Source organism: Triticum aestivum, chromosome 4A (assembly GCF_018294505.1).
Source record: "Triticum aestivum cultivar Chinese Spring chromosome 4A, IWGSC CS RefSeq v2.1, whole genome shotgun sequence".
Taxonomy (NCBI): Eukaryota; Viridiplantae; Streptophyta; class Magnoliopsida; order Poales; family Poaceae; genus Triticum; species Triticum aestivum.
The window spans coordinates 592,565,952-592,590,170 of record NC_057803.1 but is presented as its reverse complement, the minus strand read 5'-3'; the positions used below and the strand labels follow the sequence as shown (position 1 = coordinate 592,590,170).

Below are 24,219 nucleotides of genomic sequence, written 5' to 3'. Positions count from 1 at the left end.
TGGACTCATTGGTTATCTGTCTGAGTACCAAACTTGCTTTTTTTTTGTCCTTTGGGGCTGCATACCAGCCACTTGATAAATTATCAAATAAATAGTAGAATCTAAAAAAATACATTAAAGTGGTTCTGATTGTTGCTACAGTTTGTGAAAATTATGAATAAGCCCTTGACTTTGCAGGAAGGCTTAGGGGCCAGTTTTTTTTGCTGACTTCTAAAATAAACTGAAATAAGTTGCCCCCTAACTAGCTTATTCTAGAAGCCCAAAAAAGTCACCAAAAGAATTGGCCCAAGATGCCGAGACACAGTTGGGTCCTCAACCTCCACTTGGATTCCACCTCGCCGTCACGGGGGACATATCCACTTGGGGCGACAAGGCTTCCATAGCAACAAGCCACAACCTCTAAGTAGATGATGCACCTTCTCCCTATAGGCGTCTGGGTTGGGTAGGAAAAATGGGTGGCCGCCATTCAACCAGAGAAGCAATTGGAGTTACAAAGACCTCCCATCAATCGTCGAGGCTAGGCTTGAGCGAGCAGTGCATCTTTGCTTCAAACTCCAGCGATGATGAGCCCAACCGGCAGAATCCAACTTTCCATCTCGCCCCTTCTTCATCATCGCGACACGACGAATACACAAAGGGAGAGTACAAAGGAGATACCCAACACATCCCCCCCATCACCACGCGTCAGGGGATCCCTGGACAAGGGCCTCCGATCTAACCATATCAGGAGTTCTAGTCACTCATCTCCGGCCTTCATGGCGGTAGTTGAGAGCAGAAGAAGCATGCGAGAAAGATCCAGGTCAGCTTTATCTGGCAACAAAGAGAACCTACTACCACAAACACAGAACAAGACTCGCCCCCTCCCACCTGACGCCGGCTGCGGGCAACGTGGAGGCTGGAGTCGCTCGAGGGCGGGAGGGGAGGGGAGGAACGGCGGAGAGGCCAATCACCATAGAGGCAAGTCATTGCTCTCCGACCGTGGGGCCCTATTTTTGTACTACCTCTGTCCGGAATGAACTGTTGCTAAAATGAGCATATCTAGACACGGAGGAAGTGGTATAACTATTTCTCCTTCTCTTTTAATAATGAAACGATGCATAAATCTTTTGCGTGTTTGCGAAAAAGAAAAGGTTTATATATATATTTCCCTACTAATAAAGCAGGGAGTGCTTCTGGTCGTACGTCGTCATCTTTTTTTTACGGTAGTTTCTTTCGCACGTAGCTTATCGTACGTTGACCCTCGCTTTCCGCTCGATCCATTTCTGGTACGTCCCCTCTTGCTATCGCCTCTGGCTGGGCCTTTCTGGCGCCCCAGGTGGTCCTACGCGCGCACACAAATTAGCCCAATTAATCCAGCCCACCTATCCCCAATTTGAGGCAAAAATACTTGCTGGTGACAAGACTCGAACTCTGAACCTAACGCCCAGCAAAAACAGCACGACCAACCAAGTTAGCATGTGTTATTTGTAAAAAAACAAATTGATTCAGATAATAAATAGTCCCACCTCGTTTTTTTACATCCAAACTACTCAATTTATATACGTTTTTGAGTTCCCTAGGTGTCAGGAAGCCGTCTCGGAAATCATTACAGAAAAACAAGGAAGGAAAGAGAGGCTAATTAACTGGAAAAGCGAGGCAACGAAATAAGGAACGAATCCTGAGAGATATATTCTCTAATCTAAATTGAGAAGGACATGAGGTGACAAATCAAAGATGAAATAAGGAAGGAAATTGGGATCCTGAGCCATGCTGACGAATAAGCAAGTAGCAGGTGCATTGCGCCAAAATAGTTTACACGATAAACAATTGTTCGACATATTTTCTTTCACCATCACAATGATGAAGAGAAATGCATTCTTGTGTTTTTACACAAACACATTTAGGCAATAAATCCTGACAACACTACCATGCCAACACAAAATTAATAGTTACTTTGATGCAGTTGCCATATCATGTGACTAAATGAGAAGTCCACTTGCCTTATCTCATTCGCTTCTTGATTCCTGAAGATATCATGTGACTAAATGAGAAGTCCACTTGCCTTATCTCATTCGCTTCTTGATTCCTGAAGATACCCACATCAGATTGCTATTTCTAAAAGATGTTTTATCCTGAGAAAGAAGTAGAATATATTAGTCGGTGGTACAAGGTATACAACTATCCAAAAATAATTTATGGCATATATACAACCGAGGGTTCGAGATGATGATAAAAGTATCAGGTACAAAAGTAAAAAAAAATGTCACATAACACAATGAAGATTAGGAGCTACCTATAGATATGATTTTCAATATCTATAGAGAACCATAGGATTCTGAATTTTGGCATCGATGGATAGAATTCCGCGCAAACTATAACACGGTTTGTTCTTAATAGCGGTATCAATCTGACCGTCAAACTGAACCGGATTAGTCAATGATCCACTGAGCAGGAGTTTACCCAGTTTCAAATAACATAATCTATGCTCCAGTTTTAATGTGAAAAGGGTACACATGTTAGCACACTTCATTCATCCAAATACATTCAACATTCTACCGAATTGTCATTGCATGAGAAATTCAGGTTTTAATCTGATGCATAGAACCTCATGTAGCCTGAATGGTACACTTCCGATGCATCCAACATCAAATGAAGTGTACTAAATGGATCTGGATCTACCCTTCAGTTTCAATTCGGTTGTTAGTATTCATATTCAAACTGATGCATACAAAGCTCATGTAGCCTGAAATTGTCAGCACGTAAGATTTCAAATAAAGTGTACCCTTCAGTTTTAATCCAAATAAACATCCAGATCCCGAACTCTGAATAAAAATGCATAGAAGCTAATGTAGGAATTGTCAGCACATAATTCCCCAATTCCTTCATCCAGACCCATTCAACATCAACCGAATTCAGGAACACATATTATATACATTCTGAACGAACACCACAAAAATCAAAGAAATTACAAACTATACAGTAATAGAGAACCCACCATATCATGGAAGCTCACTGGTGGTAGATGCTCTGTATCCTCACTGCAACACCTCGTGCGTCATACAGAAGGAGGTGGACCTGCGGCAGGATGCGGGTGAAAAGACCGAGGAGATGAGACGACGAGCAGGAGAGTCATCAGCGGCGCAGCGCAGCGCGGGCGCCGGGAGCAGCAATCAACAAAGGCAAGCAGTAGCGGCAAGCAAAGCAACCACCAGCAGCAAGCAGACAGCAGCGGCAACAACAGCAAGCCAGCAACGAACAGCAGCAGCAAGCAGACAGAAGCGGGCAGAAGCGACTCCTCACCTTGTTGTTCATTGCGGCCGAGTCGAACAGATCAGGGAGGCGAGAGGACGGACAACAGTGAGTTCCGGACGGCGTCAATGGCGGTCAGCGGTTGAGGAAGCTGTAGGAGGGACCCGTGGCTTCGAGTCCGTGGTCCAGACGTGGACCCCTTCATGGTCCCTGTAGCTGCTCGGGGAGGACGATGACCGTGGCGGGGTCGCAACGGCGGCCAACGGAACCAAAAGGGTGGCCTTGGTTCAAGAGGTTCCTGCACGCCGGCGCCCGGAATCACCATTAAAGTGATGGCAGGGGCAACAATGGAGCTAGGGAAAGACACAGGAGCATGAACGCACCGGAGAAATGAGGTGGTTCACGGCGGCGCCTAGCGGGCATACATGTTGGAGCCGAAGGCGTGGACGTCGATCCGGACCGACGGCTGGCGGATCCTGCCGGCCCCTGCAGCTGGCGTTGCAACGGCGAGCGGTGGCATCCCCGGCAAGCTTGACGAGAAAGGGGATCCAGGGAGGGAGAAAAGGAGTGAGGAGTGAGGTAATGGAGTGGAGGAGGAGAAAGATGAAGGGACAACCGGGCAGGAGGTGGCGCGTGTCCCTTGGAGATGACGCTGCTGGACTGACCTAGGAGACCCACTGGTCAGTGGCCAAGGAGAGGTTGAAAGAAAATAAAAATAAACAAAATTAGCTGGAATATCTCTTCCTCCTCTACTCCTTCATAGGCTTCTCAGGATTAGCACAATCTAAATATCTCGGTGCTAAAAAATACAAAATATATTGGAAAATATATTGGAAAATACTTATATAATATAAATCTAAAAGTTTTTGAAGAGTATTTGACTGCCCTTTTTCAATTTCGAATTCAAATCTGCCCCAACTTTGGGTTTGAACTATAAGTAGGTGATATAAGATTCCAATGCTCATGGAATGTTTATGGATCTTGTAAATAACATATGACCTCCATTTATAAATTTTCATGAACTTTGAACAAGGGAATCATCACCAAACAAATATATTGCAGTTCTGGCATTTTCTTGAGTTAGAACAAAAGCACTTGATTCAAATATCGTAACAAATATATTGTAGTTTAATTCTATGCATGGATGGCTCGATCTCACTGTAGTCCAAAGATCATCTTATTGGTGTTGTGTTCATATATTCAATAATGGCTTTAGTTTCAGTTAAAAACATCAACCGGACTTCCATGATTGCAGTGGCGTATTATTCAGCAAAAAGTAGTATTGTCGTCTTTTAATGTTTTCATTCACACACATGGTCATATATGCTGCTTGGACAAAACAATTGATCAACTCTGACCGTAGCTGGTAGGGGGCACCAAACGGCGACTGCTCGCCCGCCTCGGCGCCTCTCCCCTCCCAACCCCATGGGGAACCCTCCATTGCGGTGCGCCACAGGAGGAAGGGATAGGCCCATCTCGACAGAGGAGGTAGACACGGCGTGGATGGCGGCGCAGGGCGCTTCGACAAGGGACACTTGAGAATGGGGAACGATAAGCAAGATGACTTCGTGCGTCCTTATTTTATTAAAAGTTAACGTCAAGTGCTTTGTTTGGGCCAAGCCTAGATAGTTAAAAAAGAATAAACTCTTCACAATTAAACTACCATCTGTAAAAATTGCCTAACAAAAAAGCTATAAAAATATGTGTAAAAAAATTTAAACACAATAAAAAAACTTCAAAATGTTCACAGTTTTACATATGTTCACACTATCTTTGTTAGGAAATATGTTCGCATTTGTTTACAAAACTTAAAAATTCCCGAAAACAAGTTCCATTTTTTACCAAAACAAAGTCCATCTAGAAATGTACAACCAAAAACAAAACATTCTTTTCATCAAAAACACCTGTTCAAAAAATGTTCTTTTTTCCGTAAAAAAATGTTCTTTTCTAGAGAAATGTTCCTATTCTCATAAAAACATTAACTACTCTTAAAAAGTGTTCCAATTTTTATGAAAATGTTATCTTTTATTTAAAATAAGGAATTTTGGCGTTTAACCTTATTATGGATGTTTATTAAATTTGGATATAAAAACTGATGCACAATGGCACATGAAGCTGATTGTGCCTTTTTTTGACCGGTGCAACGCACGGGCATTTGTACTAGTAAACCGAAATTGGTGTCCTATATGGTGCCCAAAACGAGAAGCCCAAAGCTTGGGCAGTGCCGCCGCTACTGTACTCCTACTTGTGTCTTCTCCCTCACCCCACCCCCCACCCCCACCCCCCTCTGACTCTGACACATCCCCCGAAGCAACAGCTCTCCGCGCGACTCCCCAAGCGAGATCGCTCCCCCCAGCAGCCAGCCGCCGGCAAGCGAGCCGCCCGCTCGCTCCCCCGCCCCGGAGGAGCTAGCGCCAGGGTTCCCGATCCCGCCGCCCGCGCGCGTCGGCGGAGCCCATGTCGGCCCCCCGGATCCGGGCGGCCTGAGCGCGCGGATCCGGCCGCCCGGCGGGGCGGGCATGGCGTCCTCGCCGGTCAAGTTCTTCTCGGTGTTCCTCGCCGTCTCCGTCATCGGCTGGGTCGTCTTCACGTAAGCCGCCCTCCTCCTCCCCGCACGCGCGCCGGAAACCGCCAGGAATGCCGGGGGCGGAGGGGATCCCGCGCGCGCCGAGCTTGGCTTTCGGGCTTCCCGCGGGGGGGAATCCGGGCACTCGGCTCCGGGCGCCGCCTGCTGCTTAGCGCCGCTGCTTGTCGAGAGTCGGATTTTCAGTTCCGGGGTTGGTCGGTTAATTGATTGAGTGGTTGGTGGTTCCTGGCCGAGGACTGAAGTGGCTCACTTAGTGCCACTCCACCAGCAGCCGCAGCAGTGAACTGGAGCCTCGTGGGAGGGCTGCAACCTCCCGTCCGGGGAGCTCTCCGTGGTGTGGGTCTGGTTGGGGTTTTGCAGTGCCAAGTTTCAGGTCTTCAGTGTCTAAGGGTGTGTGTATACTAGCCATTTCATCTCATCGGGGGCAGCGTGTGCTGCTTTCCGAGCTACTGCTTGGTAGCAAGATCCAAGCGAGATCGGGGCTTTCGTCCATTCATTTCTCCGTCTGGATGGTCAATTGCAAACTTCTCCCCGTTTGCCCCCTAGTTGGTACCAATTGGCAGCAAAGTGGTGATATGGTCCGATAACTGAGAGCTCTTGCTTTTTGGTGGACGGTGTATCAGTAAAATTCGTCATTGTGCGTTTCGTGTCCATCTAGCAAAATTCATAGACTTGTATTATAGGACAATGTAGTAGCTTCCCTTTCTTGCCTTCCGCGTGCTTTATGGTTAATTATAGTGGCGTGTTCAAGATTTGTATGCTATTTGCGGATACTATATTAACCGCATCCCTAGTTTCTCAATGATGGATTCTAACCCAATCAGTTCACATTACTGTTCACATGATACTATATCATGTAAATAAACCTTGTTGAACATCTAACGGTAAATACCAGGCTTCCCATTCTGTTGTGGCTAATGAATTAAGCCTGTTTGTTGGAACATATATTTCTACTACGTCTTTGTTATGGAAGAAAAAAGTGACATGTCATGAAGAAGGGTTTGACTTATCTTGACTTTTTGATTGTCATTCTACTGTACTGATTTAACGCCAGTCGCACACAATACATTTATTCAACGACATAATGGTATAGATATGCCACAAACAATTTATTGTTCTATCTCTTAAGATAATGTGATGCCGATAAAAGTTAAATGTTCTATCACTTGAATACTTCAACATTTTTTTTGTGACAAAGAAAATCTGTAGGGAAACGTCTATTCATTCTGTGTTTGGATTCGTTGCAGGTTTGCTGCAAGATTGTTAGCTTGGTTCTTGAGCCGTGTATTACGTGCTTCCGTTGTGTTTCGAGTTGCTGGCTTCAATTGCTTGCGTGATGTAACCATAAAGTTCAGCAAGGTTTGTCTTTCATCTCACACTTCTATGTTGCTTGAAGGTCATGACTGTCTATTTTAAGCCTTTTCAGTTTGTTTTTAATTTAGAACAACTTGGTTTGGTGTATTCAGTTCCTTTTTCTACACGCAATCTGGTGCTATTACTTTTGCTACTTTGTCAGGGCTTTGCTAATTGTCATGCTTTGTTGCACTTTCAAGCAGATCATTATCTAATGCTTTTCATGTTTGTGATATGAACAGTTAAAATTTATGCTTTCCCACAATGTAGCCGGGTTGCCTAAGATCACTTAACTTACGGATGTTGCATACCCTCTAAAATGAAATAAATTGTTAACCATTGTCAACGCATAAGGTATCAATACAATTATCCTGATGAACCCCACCCTAGTGGCTCCATGAATAAAATAGCGGGAAGGAGATAACAAATGTTATTACCTTGAAATTGCAGAATATTTATCTTTTATAACAAAAAGGTCTTGACTTATGCTAAAACTCTCATTTCATGCTGGTTTTTGTCTACTTGTAGTGGAGATGGCCATACCATCTTTCCTGTCATAATATACTTACATAGTTAATAGCTAAAAATCAAAATCATTTGATGTTTGTTGGTGAACATGCATTTGATTACTTGCTTGCTAATTCATTTGTGCCACCTTTTCTTCTTCACAGGGTCCTCTTAAATCAGTTTCAATTGGTGAAATAAAACTAAGTTTCCGCAAGTCGCTGGTCAAACTAAGTTTCGGTGTCCTTTCCAAGGACCCAAAGGTGCAACTGCTGATAAGTGATCTTGAAATTGTAACTAGATCATCTTCGCGAAGCAAAAAGACAAGCAAACCATCAAAGCCTCGCTCCACGGGAAAAGGGAAATGGTTGATAACATCAAGTATGGCTAGACTTTTATCTGTTTCTGTGGCAGATCTGATGATCAAGGTAACCTTCTTATCTTGCTGTTGCCTTATATTTCAAAATTTGATGTGTGTATGCATTTTGCTTGTTTTTAACTTGTATGACAATAACATATCTAGTGTTTTGACATTCAATATTTTGTTCCCTCTGCAATCTGCATTCAAACAGTTCTACTGTTGAATTTAGTTCAGATTGGTAGCTTTACATGTATAATATAATACCTGTTATTCCTTATTTCCCACTAGTTCAAAGTGACAACTCTGTTACAAGGGAACTATAGAGAGAGTCCAGAAAGACTAGGAAAGAATATATTTTGATAGGAGTAAAAGGTTACCTAGTTAGACTATAATAACCATCATTGGCTTAATTTTCTGCATGTTACATGTGCCTTTATGGCCATGTACACAATCTAAAAGGTGGGACCAGTGTAAAGTTTTCACCAACCGGTATTGTCGTGTTTTTAGGAGCTTTAGGCAGCTAAACTAAGCATTCATGTGCATGGGTCACCAGTATAGCATGCAGCATAATAATTGTTTAATTGGCATAGTTTTTCTGGCGTTCTGTCTTCCATGTTCAATTTTTTTCTCCTGAAATGCATCTCAGCAGAAGTCATCACCCAACCACTGAGATGTGCTGGATGCACCGTTTGCTGACTGAAACATACCTTTTGTGTTTGGCTGTTTGCTGTTCTGTGCTGTTATTTATAATTGTTATTTCCACAACAATGATGCAGGTACCAGATGGTGCTGTTGACATCAAAGAGCTAAAGGTGGATACATTTAAAATCGCCGGACCTAATCATATTCTTGGTGTCAAGTTGCACATATTACCTTTAAATGTACACCTTGGAGATTTTGGGCTGATTGCTGATCCGGTGGGCAGCGGTAATCAGCTTGATACTTTCCAGTCTGATCAAGCTTCTCTATCAAGTTCTGAGAAATTTCTGGCACCATTTGTTTGTGAAGATTTGTTGGTAATTTGTGAGTTTGGTCATGAAAAGTGAGTTATTTTGTTCTTGGTAACTGTTATATTGGGTGCACATTTTGTTAATTGATATTTTGGATTGTAAATGTGGATTAAAACACTCGGGTCTCTAATTGTTATGGAAGTCATATACAATTTCTGATAAGCTGTAGATTATTCTCAAATTAGTTTCTGTTGATTAATTATCAGTTGGTTCAAAGTAATGCGAAAACACTTTCATATATCTAGATAATATAGCCAGGATACGAAAATCGTGTTTTCAATTGGCCAAGCAATGCCTTGACACCTCGTATCTTTATCATATTTAGGTTTCAATAGCCTTTTACTTTTCTTGTGTGTATTCAGAAATTGATAGTTTTTTGACAGGGAAAGAGGTGTTAAAATTGTTAATCTCGAATTGAAATGTGGAGATGTTACTGCGAACATCGATGAACGACTCTTTTACAAGAAACATGCAAAGCCAGAGAATAATGGTGGCTCTGAGAATGCCGGAGATGCTATCGCTGGTACTTCTTCAACTAAACAGATCTCGAAAAGCAAATCTATTCTACCAGCATTAAAGAAGCAGATGCTTGCATTTCCAGATAAGGTTTGTTAGCACTAAAAGTTTCTAGTGTAGGGTAAACAACAATTATTCAGTTCATTTACTATAGCACACTAATGTTGTTTGTGCTTGCAACAACTGTGATTCTGTTCGATATCTTTTGTAAGCCCAGTTGCAGCCCCAGCTCACATTCATAATCTTGCTTTTCTCTTCTCCTGTGAGTGTCCTGCTTAGCTAGCATTTCAGTCTCTTGCAAACATAAATTCAGTCAAACCAGCACATAATATTGCAGCATGGACAATATTTTATCAGGAGGGAGGCTTTGCAAACATCAACACAACTCCTGCAGTATTAATTGTATACCTGATTTGAGTTTAACTGCACTGTAATGTGCATTTGATGCAAGTCACTTGATGTAGTTGTCCAGGCAGAGCTGCTTTGGGTATTTTGCTGTGCTACTTCTGAAAACGGCTGGAGGCCATTTTTGTTGTTGCATGATTAGTCTTCGGACTTGGAGACTTCCATTAGTGGTTGGTAACCATGTATTTTAATCCGCAACATAGATTGAGGTTGGTTTTGTCATGTTTCTCATTGCATGAGTAGGATGGGTGCACGGTTCCATAAGCTAAAAGCTTGCCTACTTTATAATGACCAGTGTTAGTAATATATAAATCGTGCATAGGCAGGGCCAAATCCTTTAACTTCTCACTTGTTAAATTAACTGCTTCGCCTGAGATAGAAGTCTTGTTATGCGTTTTTGATGATGTTTTGGAGTGCATGAGAAAACTAGATAGTAGGCCCTCAAGTTTGTACTCCCTCTGTTCCAAATTACTCGTCACAGAAATGGACGTATCTAGAACTAAAATACATCTAGATACATCCATACCTGCGACAAGTAATTCGGATCGGAGGGAGTAATTGTTAGCAAAATTTGTTGGCACGTGGCTTGTCGCGAGCTTAATCATGATTCTGTGGCATATGTTCACACGCGATACTAAAATTTACAATCCTTCTTTTGGCAGTCGAAAATCAATGAAGAACTGTAGTTTTTTACTCGCTTATGTTTCAGCTGTACCTGAAAAGTATTGCTAAATATTATATTTGTTCTTTGGAAGGTTAGCTTCAGTCTGCCGAAGCTTGATGTGAAGTTTACACACCTGGGGGAAGGGCTTAGTGTTGATAACAATGTTACGGGGATCAACTTTACTAGTACGAAATCCCTGCCACAGGACGATCTAGAGGAAGCTACACCGCACTTCGATGTTCAGATTGTTCTTAGTGAGATCCATGTACTTCTCTATTGCTTTATCCAAGACTCTCGTTATACTTTCAGTAGCTATTCATCAATCAGCACTATTAACTTTGTTGCCTTGCAGTTAGTTAGAGAAGGCTCAAGCTCTCTGTTGGAAGTTCTTAAAGTTGCTGTGGTAGCTTCTTTGGATATTCCGTTGGATGTAAGCATCTTTGTTCACTTTAGTTGATTGACTATTGCAACTGCCCTTTAGAGCTAAAAAGTATGACTTCCTTTCAGCCACTTCTTCCAATCAGAGCCGAAATCGATGCCAAGCTTGGTGGTACACAATGCAATCTTATGTTGAGCAGATTGATGCCATGGATGCGCCTTCATTCTTCGAGAACCAAAGGAATGAAGCTTTCAAAGGCAAACTCTCATCAAGAAATTTCTCAAACAAAGGAGATCAAGCCAATTATGTGGACTTGCACAGTTTCTGCCCCAGAAATGACTGTCATGCTTTACAGCCCTAGTGGGTTGGTATTGTATCATGTAAGTTATCTCGAGATTCATTTAAGATAAGGTTTGTTCTGCGCAGCACTTGTTTTATGTAGATGGCTCTTATGGATTGTAAATACTAGTATTTCTTTTGTCGTGGCATCGATTATGGATTGTGTTCGTTGTGATCAATGGAACCGGGGGGCTTTTGGCCGCCCTGTTTGTCTAAATTTTTTATATTTTGGTGTTTGGTGTCAAGAGTTAATTGATTGGTGATGGTTTAATCTACTGGTTGGTGTGTGTAGATGCAGATGCCTAATTTATTCTAGATGTACTAGAGGTCTAGCACGGGAAAATAATGAATAAGTTGGTACTGCGGCTGTGCAGGCAAGTGTGAGTATTGTGGATGAACTCTCATTATGGGTCATGAACACATACTATCTAGATACTAGTTTCTTTTCTTATCCCTACTTTCCATGTCTTAATAGCACATAGTTCTTCTGCAGTATGGTGCAAGTCCTCTGAACTTGTGAAAGTATAGTTTTTTTGGTATCCTTTTTACAGTTAATAGCACTTGGTCGTTTGACAATAGGGTGCAAGTTTCTCTGAGCATGCCAAAGTAACTTTAGTAACCTTTTACAGCATTTCTTACAATTTGTATTAGTATAAGCATCATCTTCTTCCAGTTCATATGTTCCTTTCATTTTGCAGGCTTGTTGCCAGTCATCACATGTATTTGCAAATAACATTGCCAGCAAGGGGATTCAGATACACACTGAACTTGGTGAAATGCTGGTGCACATGGAAGATGGGTATAGGGAATTCTTGAAGGAAAACATATTTGGCGTTGATACTTGCTCAGGCTCCTTAATGCACATTGCTCGGGTGAGCCTTGATTGGGGGTACAGAGAAATTGAGGTCCAAGACATGGCTGAAACTAGTAGACTTGCACTTGTATTTTCCATTGATATCAGTGGCATAGGAGTAAAGTTTGGTTTCAAGCATTTGGAATCTCTTCTGCTCAATTTGATGTCCTTTAGGGATCTATTTAAGAACCTTTCATCCTCTCATGAGAAGGATAAAGAAAAGGATTTGGAGGAGAGACGGAAAAAGAAAACAAAAGGCATTGAAATATTGAAATTAAGCCTACAAAAGTTCTCTATTACTTACAGTGGTGATATAAATATATTAAATATGCCAATTGCTGATCCAAAGCGCGTGAACTATGGCACTCAAGGTGGTCAAGTAATTGTTGACGTTTCTGCTGATGGCACACAACGTACGGCAAGTATAACTTCGGAACCACCAGGCATTGGCCGCAACTTGAGGTTCACTTCATCTTTAGTTATCTCTCATCTTGCTGTATGTGTAGACAAGGAGAAAAAGTCAACACAAGCAGAATTGGAACGGGTGAAAGCAATGTACGAGGAAGATCACAGCTCTGGTATCAAAGTTACCTTACTAGATATGCAGAATGCTAAAATTGTTCGCCGATCCGGTGGCCTTACAGATGTCGCTGTTTGTTCCCTCTTCAGTGCAACAGACATTAATATCAGATGGGAACCTGATGCTCATTTAGCACTCTTTGAGACCTTTATCCGCTTTAAGTGGTTCCTGCATCATAACAAGATTCAGAGTTCCGGGAAGCTGATGACTGGAACTGGCAGTATCAAGGAGAATGAGCATGTCAACATAGCTGCTGGTTCAGTGAAACCTCAGAAGTCTGACAAAAGAGGTTCAATTTTTGCCGTTGATGTGGAAGTGTTGAGAATATCTGCTGAGCTCGCAGATGGTGTCGAAGCAAACATGCATGTACAATCTATCTTCACCGAGAATGCCAAGATAGGTGTACTATCGGAGGGTCTTTCTGTCAGCCTTAATGGTGCCAGGGTTCTAAACAGCACACGAATACAGATCTCATGTATTCCTTTCAGTACTGCAAATTCGCTCAGTGCAAAGGTTGAACCATCACCCAAGAGAGATTGGGTCGTTCAAGGGCTAGATGTTCATATTTGCATGCCATTCAGGTTACCGTTGCGTGCCATAGAGGATGCCGTTGAAGATATGATTCGTGGCCTAAAGCTTGTTTCTGCTGCCAAAAGAAGTATATTGTTTCCTGATGGCAAAGAGAACTCGAAGAAGGTTAAGTCTGGAGCTTCCAGTTTTGGATCTGTAAAGTTCGTGTTGCGTAAACTCACGGCAGAAATAGAGGAGGAGCCCATACAAGGTTGGCTTGATGAACATTACTATTTGATGAGGAACAAAACCTGTGAATCAGGTGTTAGATTAAAATTTCTTGATGATGCTATATCAGGAAGTGTAGATTCTAACCACTGCAGCTCTGAGGGAAAATTTATGTATGATGGAATAGAGGTTGACGTGCATGACACCACAGCTCTTCAAAGGCTGCGGGAAGAAATCCATAAGAAAGCATTTCGATCGTATTATGTGGCTTGTCAAAAGAAGGTATTTGCAGAAGGGTCGGGGGCGTGTGCAGAAGGTTTTCAAGCTGGATTCAAGCCAAGTTCACGGAGAGCTTCACTTCTTTCACTTTCTGCTTCTGAACTTGATATTACTTTGACCAGAATAAATGGTGGAGCAACAGAGATGGTTGAATTTATAAAGGGAGTCGACCCTGTTTGTCAGGAGAAAGGCATACCATTCTCTCGACTATATGGGAGTGATATTGCTCTCCTTGCAGGGTCCTTGGTCATACAAGTGAGAGACTATACATCTCCTCTCTTTTCTGCAACCAGTGGGAAATGTCAAGGTCGTGTTGTGCTTGCCCAGCAGGTGAGGTCCATCAAATTCTTTGTTTGTATTGCTCATTCATGTTCCCAAGTTAATTTTATGCATGATTATAGCTTTGTTATAAGGCTGGAACTCATAGCACCCACCTTCTCCTTTTTGTGTTGAGAGTTTACTTCGATATATGTTAAAACATAGAGCTAATGAGCCGTTAATGATTTGTTACATGCTTAGATGGAAATTACGATACTTGGATCTGTTGTTTCTTTTCTGTTCCTATGCTATCTATTTTCAATCCCTTTAGTGTGCATGTTGACTTGGGGTTGGCTTCTGCACTGTGTTTTGACAGACCTGATTAAACTAGTTTGCACTAATAATTATATCAAACTTCATATTGTTTAGCATATTATCTTCAGCTAGTTTTTCATGGTAATGGATGACTCAAAATTCCCCTATTTCACATGTAAGAGTTATATGACTGAGATATTCATTTGATTATTAAGGATTCCTTTAGGCTACTTACTAAAACATAAGGGTATGCTAATTTTTTTTAGAACATACACAAAAATCGAGCTTACTCCTGAAAGCTTTAACTCTGCAAATACCTGCCAGATACGAGTTCTTGTAGGGACATTTAGATCTGGTTGTTACATATTTGGATGCAAGTCTTATTCAGAGTATTTTGTGTTTTTGTTTCCCATTGTATCTACTTGCAGGCAACATGTTTTCAACCCCAAATACACCAAGATGTATATATTGGCAGATGGCACAAAGTCAAAATGTTACGTTCTGCCAGTGGTACCACACCAGCAATTAAAATGTACTCCAATTTACCTGTTTATTTCCAGAGAGGAGAAATTTCTTTTGGTGTTGGCTATGAGCCATCTTTTGCTGATATAAGTTATGCATTTCAAGTAGCCCTAAAGAAAGTTAATCTTAGCTCCAGAGATAAAAGTTCTGGTGCAGCAAACCAACCACCTAAAAAGGAGCGCAGCTTGCCATGGTGGGATGACATCAGATACTACATCCATGGAAAGATAGTTTTGTATTTCAATGAGACAAAATGGAAGATCCTGGCAACAACTAATCCTTATGAGAAGGTAGACAGACTGCAAATTGTTTCTGAATACATGGAAATCCAGCAAACGGATGGGCATGTGGATGTCTCTGCAAAGGAATTCGGGATGTATATCAGTAGCTTAGAGAGTATGATGAAGAATTGCAGCTTAAAAGTGCCATCAGGCGTGCCCAGGCCTTTTATTTATGCTCCTTTGTTCTCTCTTAATGTGATTATCGACTGGCAGTGTGAATCTGGCAGCCCTTTGAATCATTATCTGCATGCACTCCCTATTGAGGGTGAGCCAAGGAAGAAGGTTTATGATCCATTTCGATCTACTTATCTCTCTCTTAGGTGGAACTTCTCCCTTAGACCTTTGCAGGTGCAGTCTGATAATGGCACATCATCTCCCTGCTATGCAAACAATTCAATGCGATGTGGGTCTGCCTTTGGTAGTTGCTCCAAAATAGCTGATGTTGATTTCCCTACAATGAACCTGGGTGCTCATGACCTTGCTTGGGTTTTCAAATGGTGGAGCTTAAACTACAGCCCCCCACACAAACTGCGTTCTTTCTCTAGATGGCCTCGATATAAAATTCCTCGAGCTGCTAGATCTGGTAACCTCTCAATGGATAAAGTTTTGGTTGAGTTCTTTTTCCGGGTTGATGCTACTCCCTGTTGCATAAGACATGCCACTTTAACTGAAGATGATCCTGCCAGTGGCTTGACCTTTAAAATGTCAAGTTTGAAGTATGAATTGTGTTACAGTCGAGGTAAACAGAAATACACATTTGATTGTAAGCGTGAACCTCTGGATCTAGTTTATCGCGGTCTTGATCTATACAGGCCAGAGGTTTATCTAGTGCGAGATGTTAACTTGTCCTCAGTTGAAAATGTGTCCAAATTAAAGACTACTACCCTGCCGTCACAGGGCAAAGATAAATGCACCATGGGCAGTTTTCAAGAAAAACATGAGGATGGTTTCCTCTTGTCCTCTGATTATTTCACAATAAGAAGACAAGCTCCAAAGGCAGATCCTGCAAGGCTTATGGAATGGCAGGACGCTGGTCGGAATCTTGAGATAACATATGTCAGATCTGAGTTTGAGAATGGCAGTGAAAGTGACCATAGTCTATCTGAGCATAGTGATGATGATGATGGTTTCAATGTGGTGTTGGCAGACAATTGTCAACGGGTGTTTGTGTACGGTCTTAGGCTTTTATGGACCATTGAGAATCGTGATGCAGTTTGGTCATGGGTTGGAGGAATTTCCAAAGCATTTGAACCTCCAAAACCCTCGCCTTCGCGGCAATATGCACAAAGAAAGATGATTGAGGAAAGGCAGAATGCAGATAGCTCTAGATTAGCTCAAGATGCTACCTCTTCTACCCATGTCGGTTCTCCTTCGGTGCAGCATGCTGAAGCTCTGGGCTCTACTTCTCCATTGCATAGTAAACCCAATCGCTCCTCTGATATAGCAGGTATGCTTACTTTTGCTAGATGTTTCATGTGGTACCAAAAGTTGCAGGCTTCATTTCTTTCACTAGTTCACTTGTGTCAGTTCAAAAGTACAAAACTATTGGAATTATTACCGATTACCGCTACCTTTTTGGTTAAATCCTCTTTTTGTCCATGCTGCAGTGAAGTATGGCATGTTTGATGATTTGGATAAAGGAGGGAATCTCCATTTTATGGTCAATGTTGTCAAGCCCCAGTTCAACCTACATTCTGAAGATGCCAATGTAAGTGATCTTGAAGTACTTATATTCTGTTCTTTAACTAATGATAAAAAAATTAACACCGGCGGTCTGTTCAGGGTTCCAAAGTCATAGTGGCAACTAAACACGAGGTTGCGCTCGTTGCGAGTCTTAACTCAACACCTTCATATATGTTGGTAGTTTTTGGGTGTCACCAGTTTAGGTCAGTTTGGGGCCCCACGGCATGTTCTTTCATTTATAACCCACTTAAAGTAACACATTTTGCCTCAAAACAGCAATATGCCAATACATTATATATATAGCAATGATACAAAACGTATACGGATGCATGAAGGGGATTACCATACATTGATGAAACTATATCCAATTGACAGTGTAATTTATTATACACTTCGATACCATCTGTTTTACCGACCCATTTTAGTAACACGAGACATTATGCATTCAAGAAAAACTAACAAATCATCTATATCCAACGTAGCATAGCAATTTGAATAAATATCACTTCTTACTCTGAACAACTGATATAACCTTGTAGATTTAGTTGAGTGCTGTGCGTTGCGATAGGTTTCAAATGAGGAGTTAAATGCTCTAGAATTATTGGAGGGGTATCCGACTGTATCGAAGAAGTGTAAATTTGTTTATTTATTTTAAACCCCATTTTCTCCAATATTTCCTAGTATCAGGGAATATCCAGTATCCAATACAGTAATTTTGTGAAACTTCAGAACCACCTCGCCTGTCATGAACACTGTATCTCTTTGTGCCTTAGTCTTGTTTCTCTTGTGGGCTCTGGGCGTGTATGAATGTATAGTTGCTCTGTTTGGTAATTTTTATTTTCCTTTGGTGTGGTAGTGACGTGAAGGGGTCATGGAATTGGTGTTTATGTACCAGGCTCATGTAGATTATGATTTATTGCAATAATAGCTGTATGGCTTTTTTGGCAAGAAACTGAAGCTTGTGCTATATGTACCAGGGTAGATTTCTACTTGCTGCAGCTAGTGGACGTGTTATGGCACGTTCATTTCATTCAGTTGTTCATGTTGGGAAAGAGATGCTAGAGCAAGCGCTGGGGACAAGCAGTCTACACATTCCTGAACCACAACCTGAAATGACCTGGAAAAAAGCTGATCTCTCCGTGATTCTGAAAGATGTTCAGGCTCATGTTGCACCGACTGATGTGGACCCTGGTGCAGGCCTACAGTGGCTTCCTCGTATTCTCGGTAGTTCGGAGAAATTGAAGCGCACAGGGGCCTTGCTAGAGAGAGTATTTATGCCTTGCCAGATGTACTTCCGTTATACCCGTCACAAGGGTGGAACTGCAGACTTGAAGGTAAAGCTAAGAGTCTTAAGGATACAGGCCAATCCCAATGTCTGAGTTTGTACTGGGTCCAGTCTAGGAAAACTATATGCATGAAGTAATGTTCTTCTGATTATTGTATTTAATGATCCAGGTTAAGCCATTAAAGGAGTTACGTTTCAATTCTCCAAACATTACCGCAACAATGACTTCACGCCAGTTTCAAGTTATGTTGGATGTGCTTAGCAATCTCCTGTTTGCAAGGCTTCCCAAGTAAGATTCCTTCTAGGTTCATGGACCCTTTTCTTATGCTGAATTACTTATGTTTGTTGCTTTCAGTATGTGGTCATCGAGCTCGCCCTAAAGATTAATGAAGTTACTATACCACGGCATAATATTGTTTCGTAAAAGGCACATTTTTAACTAAATAAACACTGTCATTTTGTGGATAGAGGCCTCTTGCACCATGTGCCAAAATTTTAGTTGTTTTACACTTTGATCTACACACCATGTGAATGACACATGTTCGGTTGATATTTCAAAGAGGCAAGGAATCTTTTACCACTCTTCTTTGAATAAAGGTTTGTGCGTTTACATGTTTTTTTGGGTAATTTTCACTCGTAATTATCTAAAGCAGGACCTATTTAACGAGTTAGCAGTATCTCAAAATTCGTCCTCATTTCTCGTTAATCTTTCTGCCACAGGCCTAGGAAAAACAGTCTTCAGTATCCATCGGATGACGAAGATGTTGAAGAAGAGGCTGATGAGGTGGTCCCTGATGGAGTAGAAGAGGTGGAGCTTGCAAAAATTAATCTCGAACAGCGAGAAAGGGAGAGAAAGTTATTGCTTGATGATATAAGATCCTTAGCTGGAACTGGTGATAGTCATATCGACCATCTTTCTGCGGAAAAGGATAATTCGTTCTGGATGATTAACAGTGGGAAAGCATCACTGGTAATTTTTCAAAACTTTGTATGGCCTGTTCCAAATAAAAAATGTATTTTTTTATGGTGCCTATATCATTATAATAACATCAAAGTACTTTTGTGTTTGGTAGCAAATCTACACATACTAGCCGAATTGCTGCATGTTTCTATGGTAGTAATAAATATCTAATCATGTGGCACATCAGTATACATATAAATTCATGGCCAGAAAAACTGACTTGTAGTGAAAAAACAAGTTAATTTTGATATGACATATTTTGCAAACATTAAGACAAGATGTTGAAAAGCATAAAGAGACCGCCTGAATAGTCAGGAAGTTGCATTCAGTGGAAGGGAGGAGGTGGATGGCATACGGACCATCCCCTGCTTTAATATTTATAGGGCTAAAGATAGCATGTACTCACTTTCTGTTATGTGTGTTGTTAGAGCCAAGTACATGTATCTGTTCCTCATACCACAAACATCTCAGACTGAAATACACTCTATTGATTCTGTTTGCTCTATATCAGCTTCAAACATAGGAGTCAAAACTTCCAGTTATCGGAGTGTAGTTTCTGTACAATGTTTGACTGATATTATACTGTAATCAGGTGGAAGGACTGAAGAGAGACCTTCTAAATCTCCAGAAATCTCGAAAATTTGCATCTTCTGCGTTAAGGAAAGCACTACAAAAAGCTGCCCAGTTACGCTTGATGGAAAAAGAAAAGAACAAAACCCCATCTTGTGCCATGCGAATCTCTATGAAAATCAGCAAAGTTGTATGGAGCATGCTTGCAGATGTGAATACTTTTGCCGAAGCTGAGATCAGTGATATGGTATGTGTTCAAACTTTTGTGGAACAGTTCTTTGTTTGTAGTTTCATTACTGTCTTTTGTATGTACCATGTGCCAACCCCAATGCATTAATTTACTGCAACTTTATTTTATTCTTTTGGCTATAAGCCTATAACTGATGTTTCACAATCTGAAGATTTTCTCAAACTACCTTTTCCCCTAGTGATTTGTAGTACTCCCTCCGTTCCGAATTACTTGTCGCAGGTATGGATGTATCTAGATGTATTTTAGTTCTAGATACATCCATTTCTGCGACGAGTAATTTGGAACGGAGGGAGTACTTTCCAATCGACTAACTATTCTGGTTGTTCAATCATTCATTTTTGAAATATTTGCAGGTATATGATTTTGATCGTGACTACAAAGACATTGGTGTTGCTCGGTTTACGACTAAGTATTTCGTTGTGAGGAATTGCATGGCCAGTGCCAAATGTGATACATTGTTGTCTGCATGGAATGCACCTCCAGAAAAGTAAGGGCCTAATTTTGGCTTTATCTCTAACATTGGTTATTCATCATATTATTAACGTATATATACCATGTTAAGCTAGTGTGAGTCTCACACTCAATTCACTTTTTAATGCTATGTCACATTAGTGGGCAGTCTGTTCTCAGTTACTTTATAATTCTTAAAACCTCCCAGTAGATCAACTGGGGTTTCAGCAAATGATGTTAACTGCATTCTATTGCAGAGGTGTCATGCTTCGTGTGGACGCGAAGCAAGGTGCTCCGAAGGATGGAAATTCCCCTCTTGAGCTCTTTCAGGTTAGTTTGCATGTGGACTAGTTATCTTATTTTGCGCCGAGCTAAAATGAGCAATTACTGTGCTGAAGGTTCTAAAATCCAAGATGTAGCTTAATGGCACCATATCATAAGTCACATGGATTAGCATAACAAAACAAATTTAGTTGATCTGTAGAGATGTCTAGAATCAGTTATTGAGCAGAAAAAGGAAATCCATGAAAGGGAAACCCGTTAGAATGACATGAAAAGCAAATACTATTGTCCAAATTGTCTATCTGAATTCAGTTTCTCCCCGTAGATACTTTGGAATTCTCTTCGCATTCGTCATCCACTACAATACTAGCTTTTTCTGTCCAGATCGTTTATGGTAGTTTATACATTCCTACTTTATGCATGTTTTCAGTGGTATTTATCTGCCTGTTTTGGCCATGCAACGAGTATTTAATTTTGTTCGAACTAAGCTGTCCATGTAAACATCCAATTACCTGTAACCATATGTATTGTTTTATACTTCTAATATTTTTACCTGCTTGTTTGCTTGACAAGATTCATGTAGTACTGGAGTGTTTTTACTCCATGCAGAACATATGTTGTTTTAAAACCTCTGCTGCCAGAACTTTCATACTTTTGTACCAATACACAGTACTTGAGATTGGCCACATAAAAATATGCTCCTTTAATACATTCTGTTTCCTATATTTCTGTTTTCCCCTGAAATACTTTTGGAAGATGTAAGATCGTGGTTGTGTAATTAGTGATGCATACATACCTTATAATGTGGAATCATGAGATCAAAGTGATGGAAAAAAAAGGATGGTGGTAGTAATATTTTTATCCGATTGCCTCATTGCTGTCATTACACATTTACAAGCTGCTCTAAGCATTTCATGACTAGACTCCACTGAAACATTTGGTGCACTGTATATATGATTTATACTGCTACTTCATTAGTTATGTTTCTGTATTCACGATCGAGCTTTGCAGGTGGAGATATACCCATTGAAAATATACCTCCCTGAAACAATGTATAGAATGATGTGGGATTATTTCTTTCCTGAGGAAGACGATTCTCAAAGACGTCAGGTAAGCCGTAAATCATGCTTCGTCACATCTCCCATGTTTATTATTTCTACACCTTGTTTGCTTAGTTTTCTGTTGATATAATTTTCATTTCTGATATTTTGATTGGGTGTAAAAGGATATTTGGAGGGTCTCAACATCAACTGGATCTAGAAGAACTAGAAGAGTATCTTCTGGTGCTGATGCTGTTGCTTCTACCAGCTATTCTATCAGGGAGCATGAGCTTCCTGGGAGATCAGGTACTTCAGTAAACGTCTCAAGTTGGCAAGGTTCACATGGAGACAATCCGCAGGTGAGTCACATAAGAGCAACCTAGGATATTTCAATGACACTAATATGTAGAATTGGTCCAAGTTTGGTGCCTCTGAGTTATAGTGTCATTCTGGTCTAACCACTTGTACAGAGCTGGGCCCAACCAGCCTGATAGAGCTATGAAGCTCACTATAGTATTTAAGCACGCCTTCAATTAAAAAGAAGTGCTAAAGCTACTCGTGTCGTCTCCTGTCAGATGGAATTTTCTTCTATTATTGGTCTCTCTCACAGAATAGGTCAACTGCATGCAGGTATCCAAGTTGCAGAGTCTAAAGGCCAATATGGTATGCGGTTCACATCCGGAGTTGGGACGGACATCTTCATTTGGAAAGGCCTGGGAAGAAAGTGCAACAGAAAATGCCACAAATAATGATGTGGTATCACTATTGAATTCTTCGAACATTACTTCAAAAAGCGACGGCTATTCTATGGCAGAGAACACTGTTGCTGCTACTGAGATGTTCAGGAGTAAGACTAAAGATCCCAAATCGATCAAGTCTGGTCGTTTATCTCACGAGGAAAAGAAAACAGGAAAATCCAATGATGAGAAGCGGCCAAGAGCTCGGAAATTGATGGAATTTCATAATATCAAGATTAGCCAGGTTAATATATCTCTATATCATTGGATCTGGAGACATCTATATCTAATATTTCAGTCTAATGTAAGTGTAAAACTTGCTGACACTGTAGGTTGAACTTCTTGTTACTTACGAGGGATCGAGGCTTGCAATAAATGACCTAAGGCTGCTTATGGATACTTTCCACCGTGTAGAATTTACTGGTACATGGAGGAGATTGTTCTCAAGAGTAAAAAAGCATATCATTTGGGGTGTTTTAAAGTCAGTGACTGGGATGCAGGTATGATGACTATTCATTCCTTGTTATGGAAACGAACATAATCAGAGATGGCATGGCCTCTTTTTTGCTATTTGACCCCCCTTTGATGTGGCAAGTGTCCACAAGTTTTGGACAACCTTATACTGTACTCTTTATTACTTAGAAAATTACTGACTCTTTGGTCTTGAACAGGGGAAAAAGTTTAAGGCCCAGAACCAGAGGGAAACACTTGATGGTACTGTTCCAGAAAATGATCTTAATTTCAGCGACAGCGATGGCAGTCATCATGGAAAACCTGATCAGTTCCCAGTATCATGGTTGAAGAGGCCAGGTGACGGTGCAGGTGATGGGTTTGTCACATCGATTAGAGGGCTATTCAATTCACAGCGCCGTAGAGCAAAGGCATTTGTGGTGCGGGCAATGCGAGGCGATGGGGATAATGAATACCATGACGAGGGGAGTGAGAGTGATGGTGAGTATCCTTTTGCCAGACAGCTCACAATTACAAAAGCTAAGAAGCTCCTCCGAAGAAAGTTCCGCCCGAGAGGGCAAAAGATCATAGGTATCCCTTACACGCCGAAACTATGCACTGCGGATCGAAAGTGTTAGTGCCACTGCCCTGGAAAGTATCCTCGTCACATGTAGGACTGACATTTTTTTTGGTTTTGTTGTAGGACCAGCAATGCAAGATTCTCTCCCGTCTAGCCCGCGTGAAACAACACCGTACCAGAGCGATTCGTCAGAGTCGTCTTATGAGGACTTCCATGAGTAGCGAAGCAATGCAGGCAGGCCATAGTATCTATTCAACAGGCAGCACAATGACTTGCGGATTGTCGCGAACCCCTTCACCGGGTGAACACAAGAAGCAACTATTCCGCCGGCGATGTACAGTTCTACTTCTACCTGCTGTGAGGTGCATAGTCTTTGGGGTAGTTCTGGGAAAAAAACTCCCCCTTGTACATAGTAGGGTGGTGAAGACAGCGGAGGAAAATATGTATTGTTGTAGTCAGGTGTATCGGTAAAGAATTCCAGATGTAGCCGTCATTATATTTTGGCCTTGTAAGTTAAATAAGAGGCCTTCTCACAAATTCTGTAACAGTATCATGAGAACAAAAGTCCTTGTCTCATTGCTCATGCCATTTTCGCCGTTTTTGCTGTGGATGAAGGCATGAATTTTTGCTGTTGATCTTGTGTTGTAATAGTTACTGAAGAAACACCCTCGTAGTGTCATGTTAAGTCGTCTTTGGTTTACAGGAATTTGCTATAGGATATGATTCCTATAGAATTGAATCCTTGGTTAGGGTTGGTCC

At 41.3% G+C, this 24,219-nt stretch overlaps 1 protein-coding gene and 1 long non-coding RNA gene across 3 annotated transcripts; one reads left to right on the top strand and one right to left on the bottom strand.

The window, feature by feature from the left end:
- Positions 1–1,656: 1,656 nt before the first annotated feature.
- LOC123082439 (uncharacterized) lies at positions 1,657–3,786 on the bottom strand. Its single transcript, XR_006439032.1, has 4 exons — positions 3,612–3,786; positions 3,280–3,526; positions 2,975–3,054; positions 1,657–2,111 (listed from the first exon to the last, which is right to left on the bottom strand). It is a non-coding gene; the product is annotated as an uncharacterized lncRNA (long non-coding RNA).
- Positions 3,787–5,501: 1,715 nt separating this feature from the next.
- On the top strand, positions 5,502–24,043 carry LOC123087282 (protein SABRE). Of its 2 annotated transcripts, none has more exons than XM_044509253.1 (23): positions 5,502–5,818; positions 7,063–7,174; positions 7,840–8,100; positions 8,810–9,075; positions 9,427–9,649; positions 10,720–10,893; positions 10,981–11,058; positions 11,136–11,387; positions 12,045–14,126; positions 14,798–16,619; positions 16,780–16,880; positions 17,833–18,189; positions 18,311–18,429; positions 18,861–19,110; positions 19,694–19,918; positions 20,275–20,408; positions 20,629–20,701; positions 21,665–21,763; positions 21,879–22,052; positions 22,324–22,674; positions 22,763–22,930; positions 23,102–23,381; positions 23,584–24,043. In XM_044509253.1, exons 1-23 carry the CDS (start codon positions 5,748–5,750, stop codon positions 23,679–23,681), a joined length of 7,770 nt encoding a protein of 2,589 aa, XP_044365188.1. In that variant the 5' UTR covers positions 5,502–5,747; the 3' UTR covers positions 23,682–24,043. The 2 variants fall into 2 exon arrangements, with proteins under 2 accessions (XP_044365188.1, XP_044365187.1); XM_044509252.1 differs by having other exon boundaries at positions 5,503–5,818; positions 23,102–23,471.
- Positions 24,044–24,219: the final 176 nt, after the last annotated feature.

What these genes read in the sequence shown, in the direction of transcription:
- LOC123087282 (XM_044509252.1), top strand. Translation starts at nt 5,748, where the DNA reads ATGGCGTCCTCGCCGGTCAAGTTCTTCTCGGTGTTCCTCGCCGTCTCC. An exon ending in TGTGAGTTTGGTCATGAAAA is followed by an intron (nt 9,076 to 9,426) that starts GTGAGTTATTTT and finishes GTTTTTTGACAG; the next exon opens with GGAAAGAGGTGTTAAAATTG. An exon ending in AAGCTGAGATCAGTGATATG is followed by an intron (nt 19,919 to 20,274) that starts GTATGTGTTCAA and finishes AAATATTTGCAG; the next exon opens with GTATATGATTTTGATCGTGA.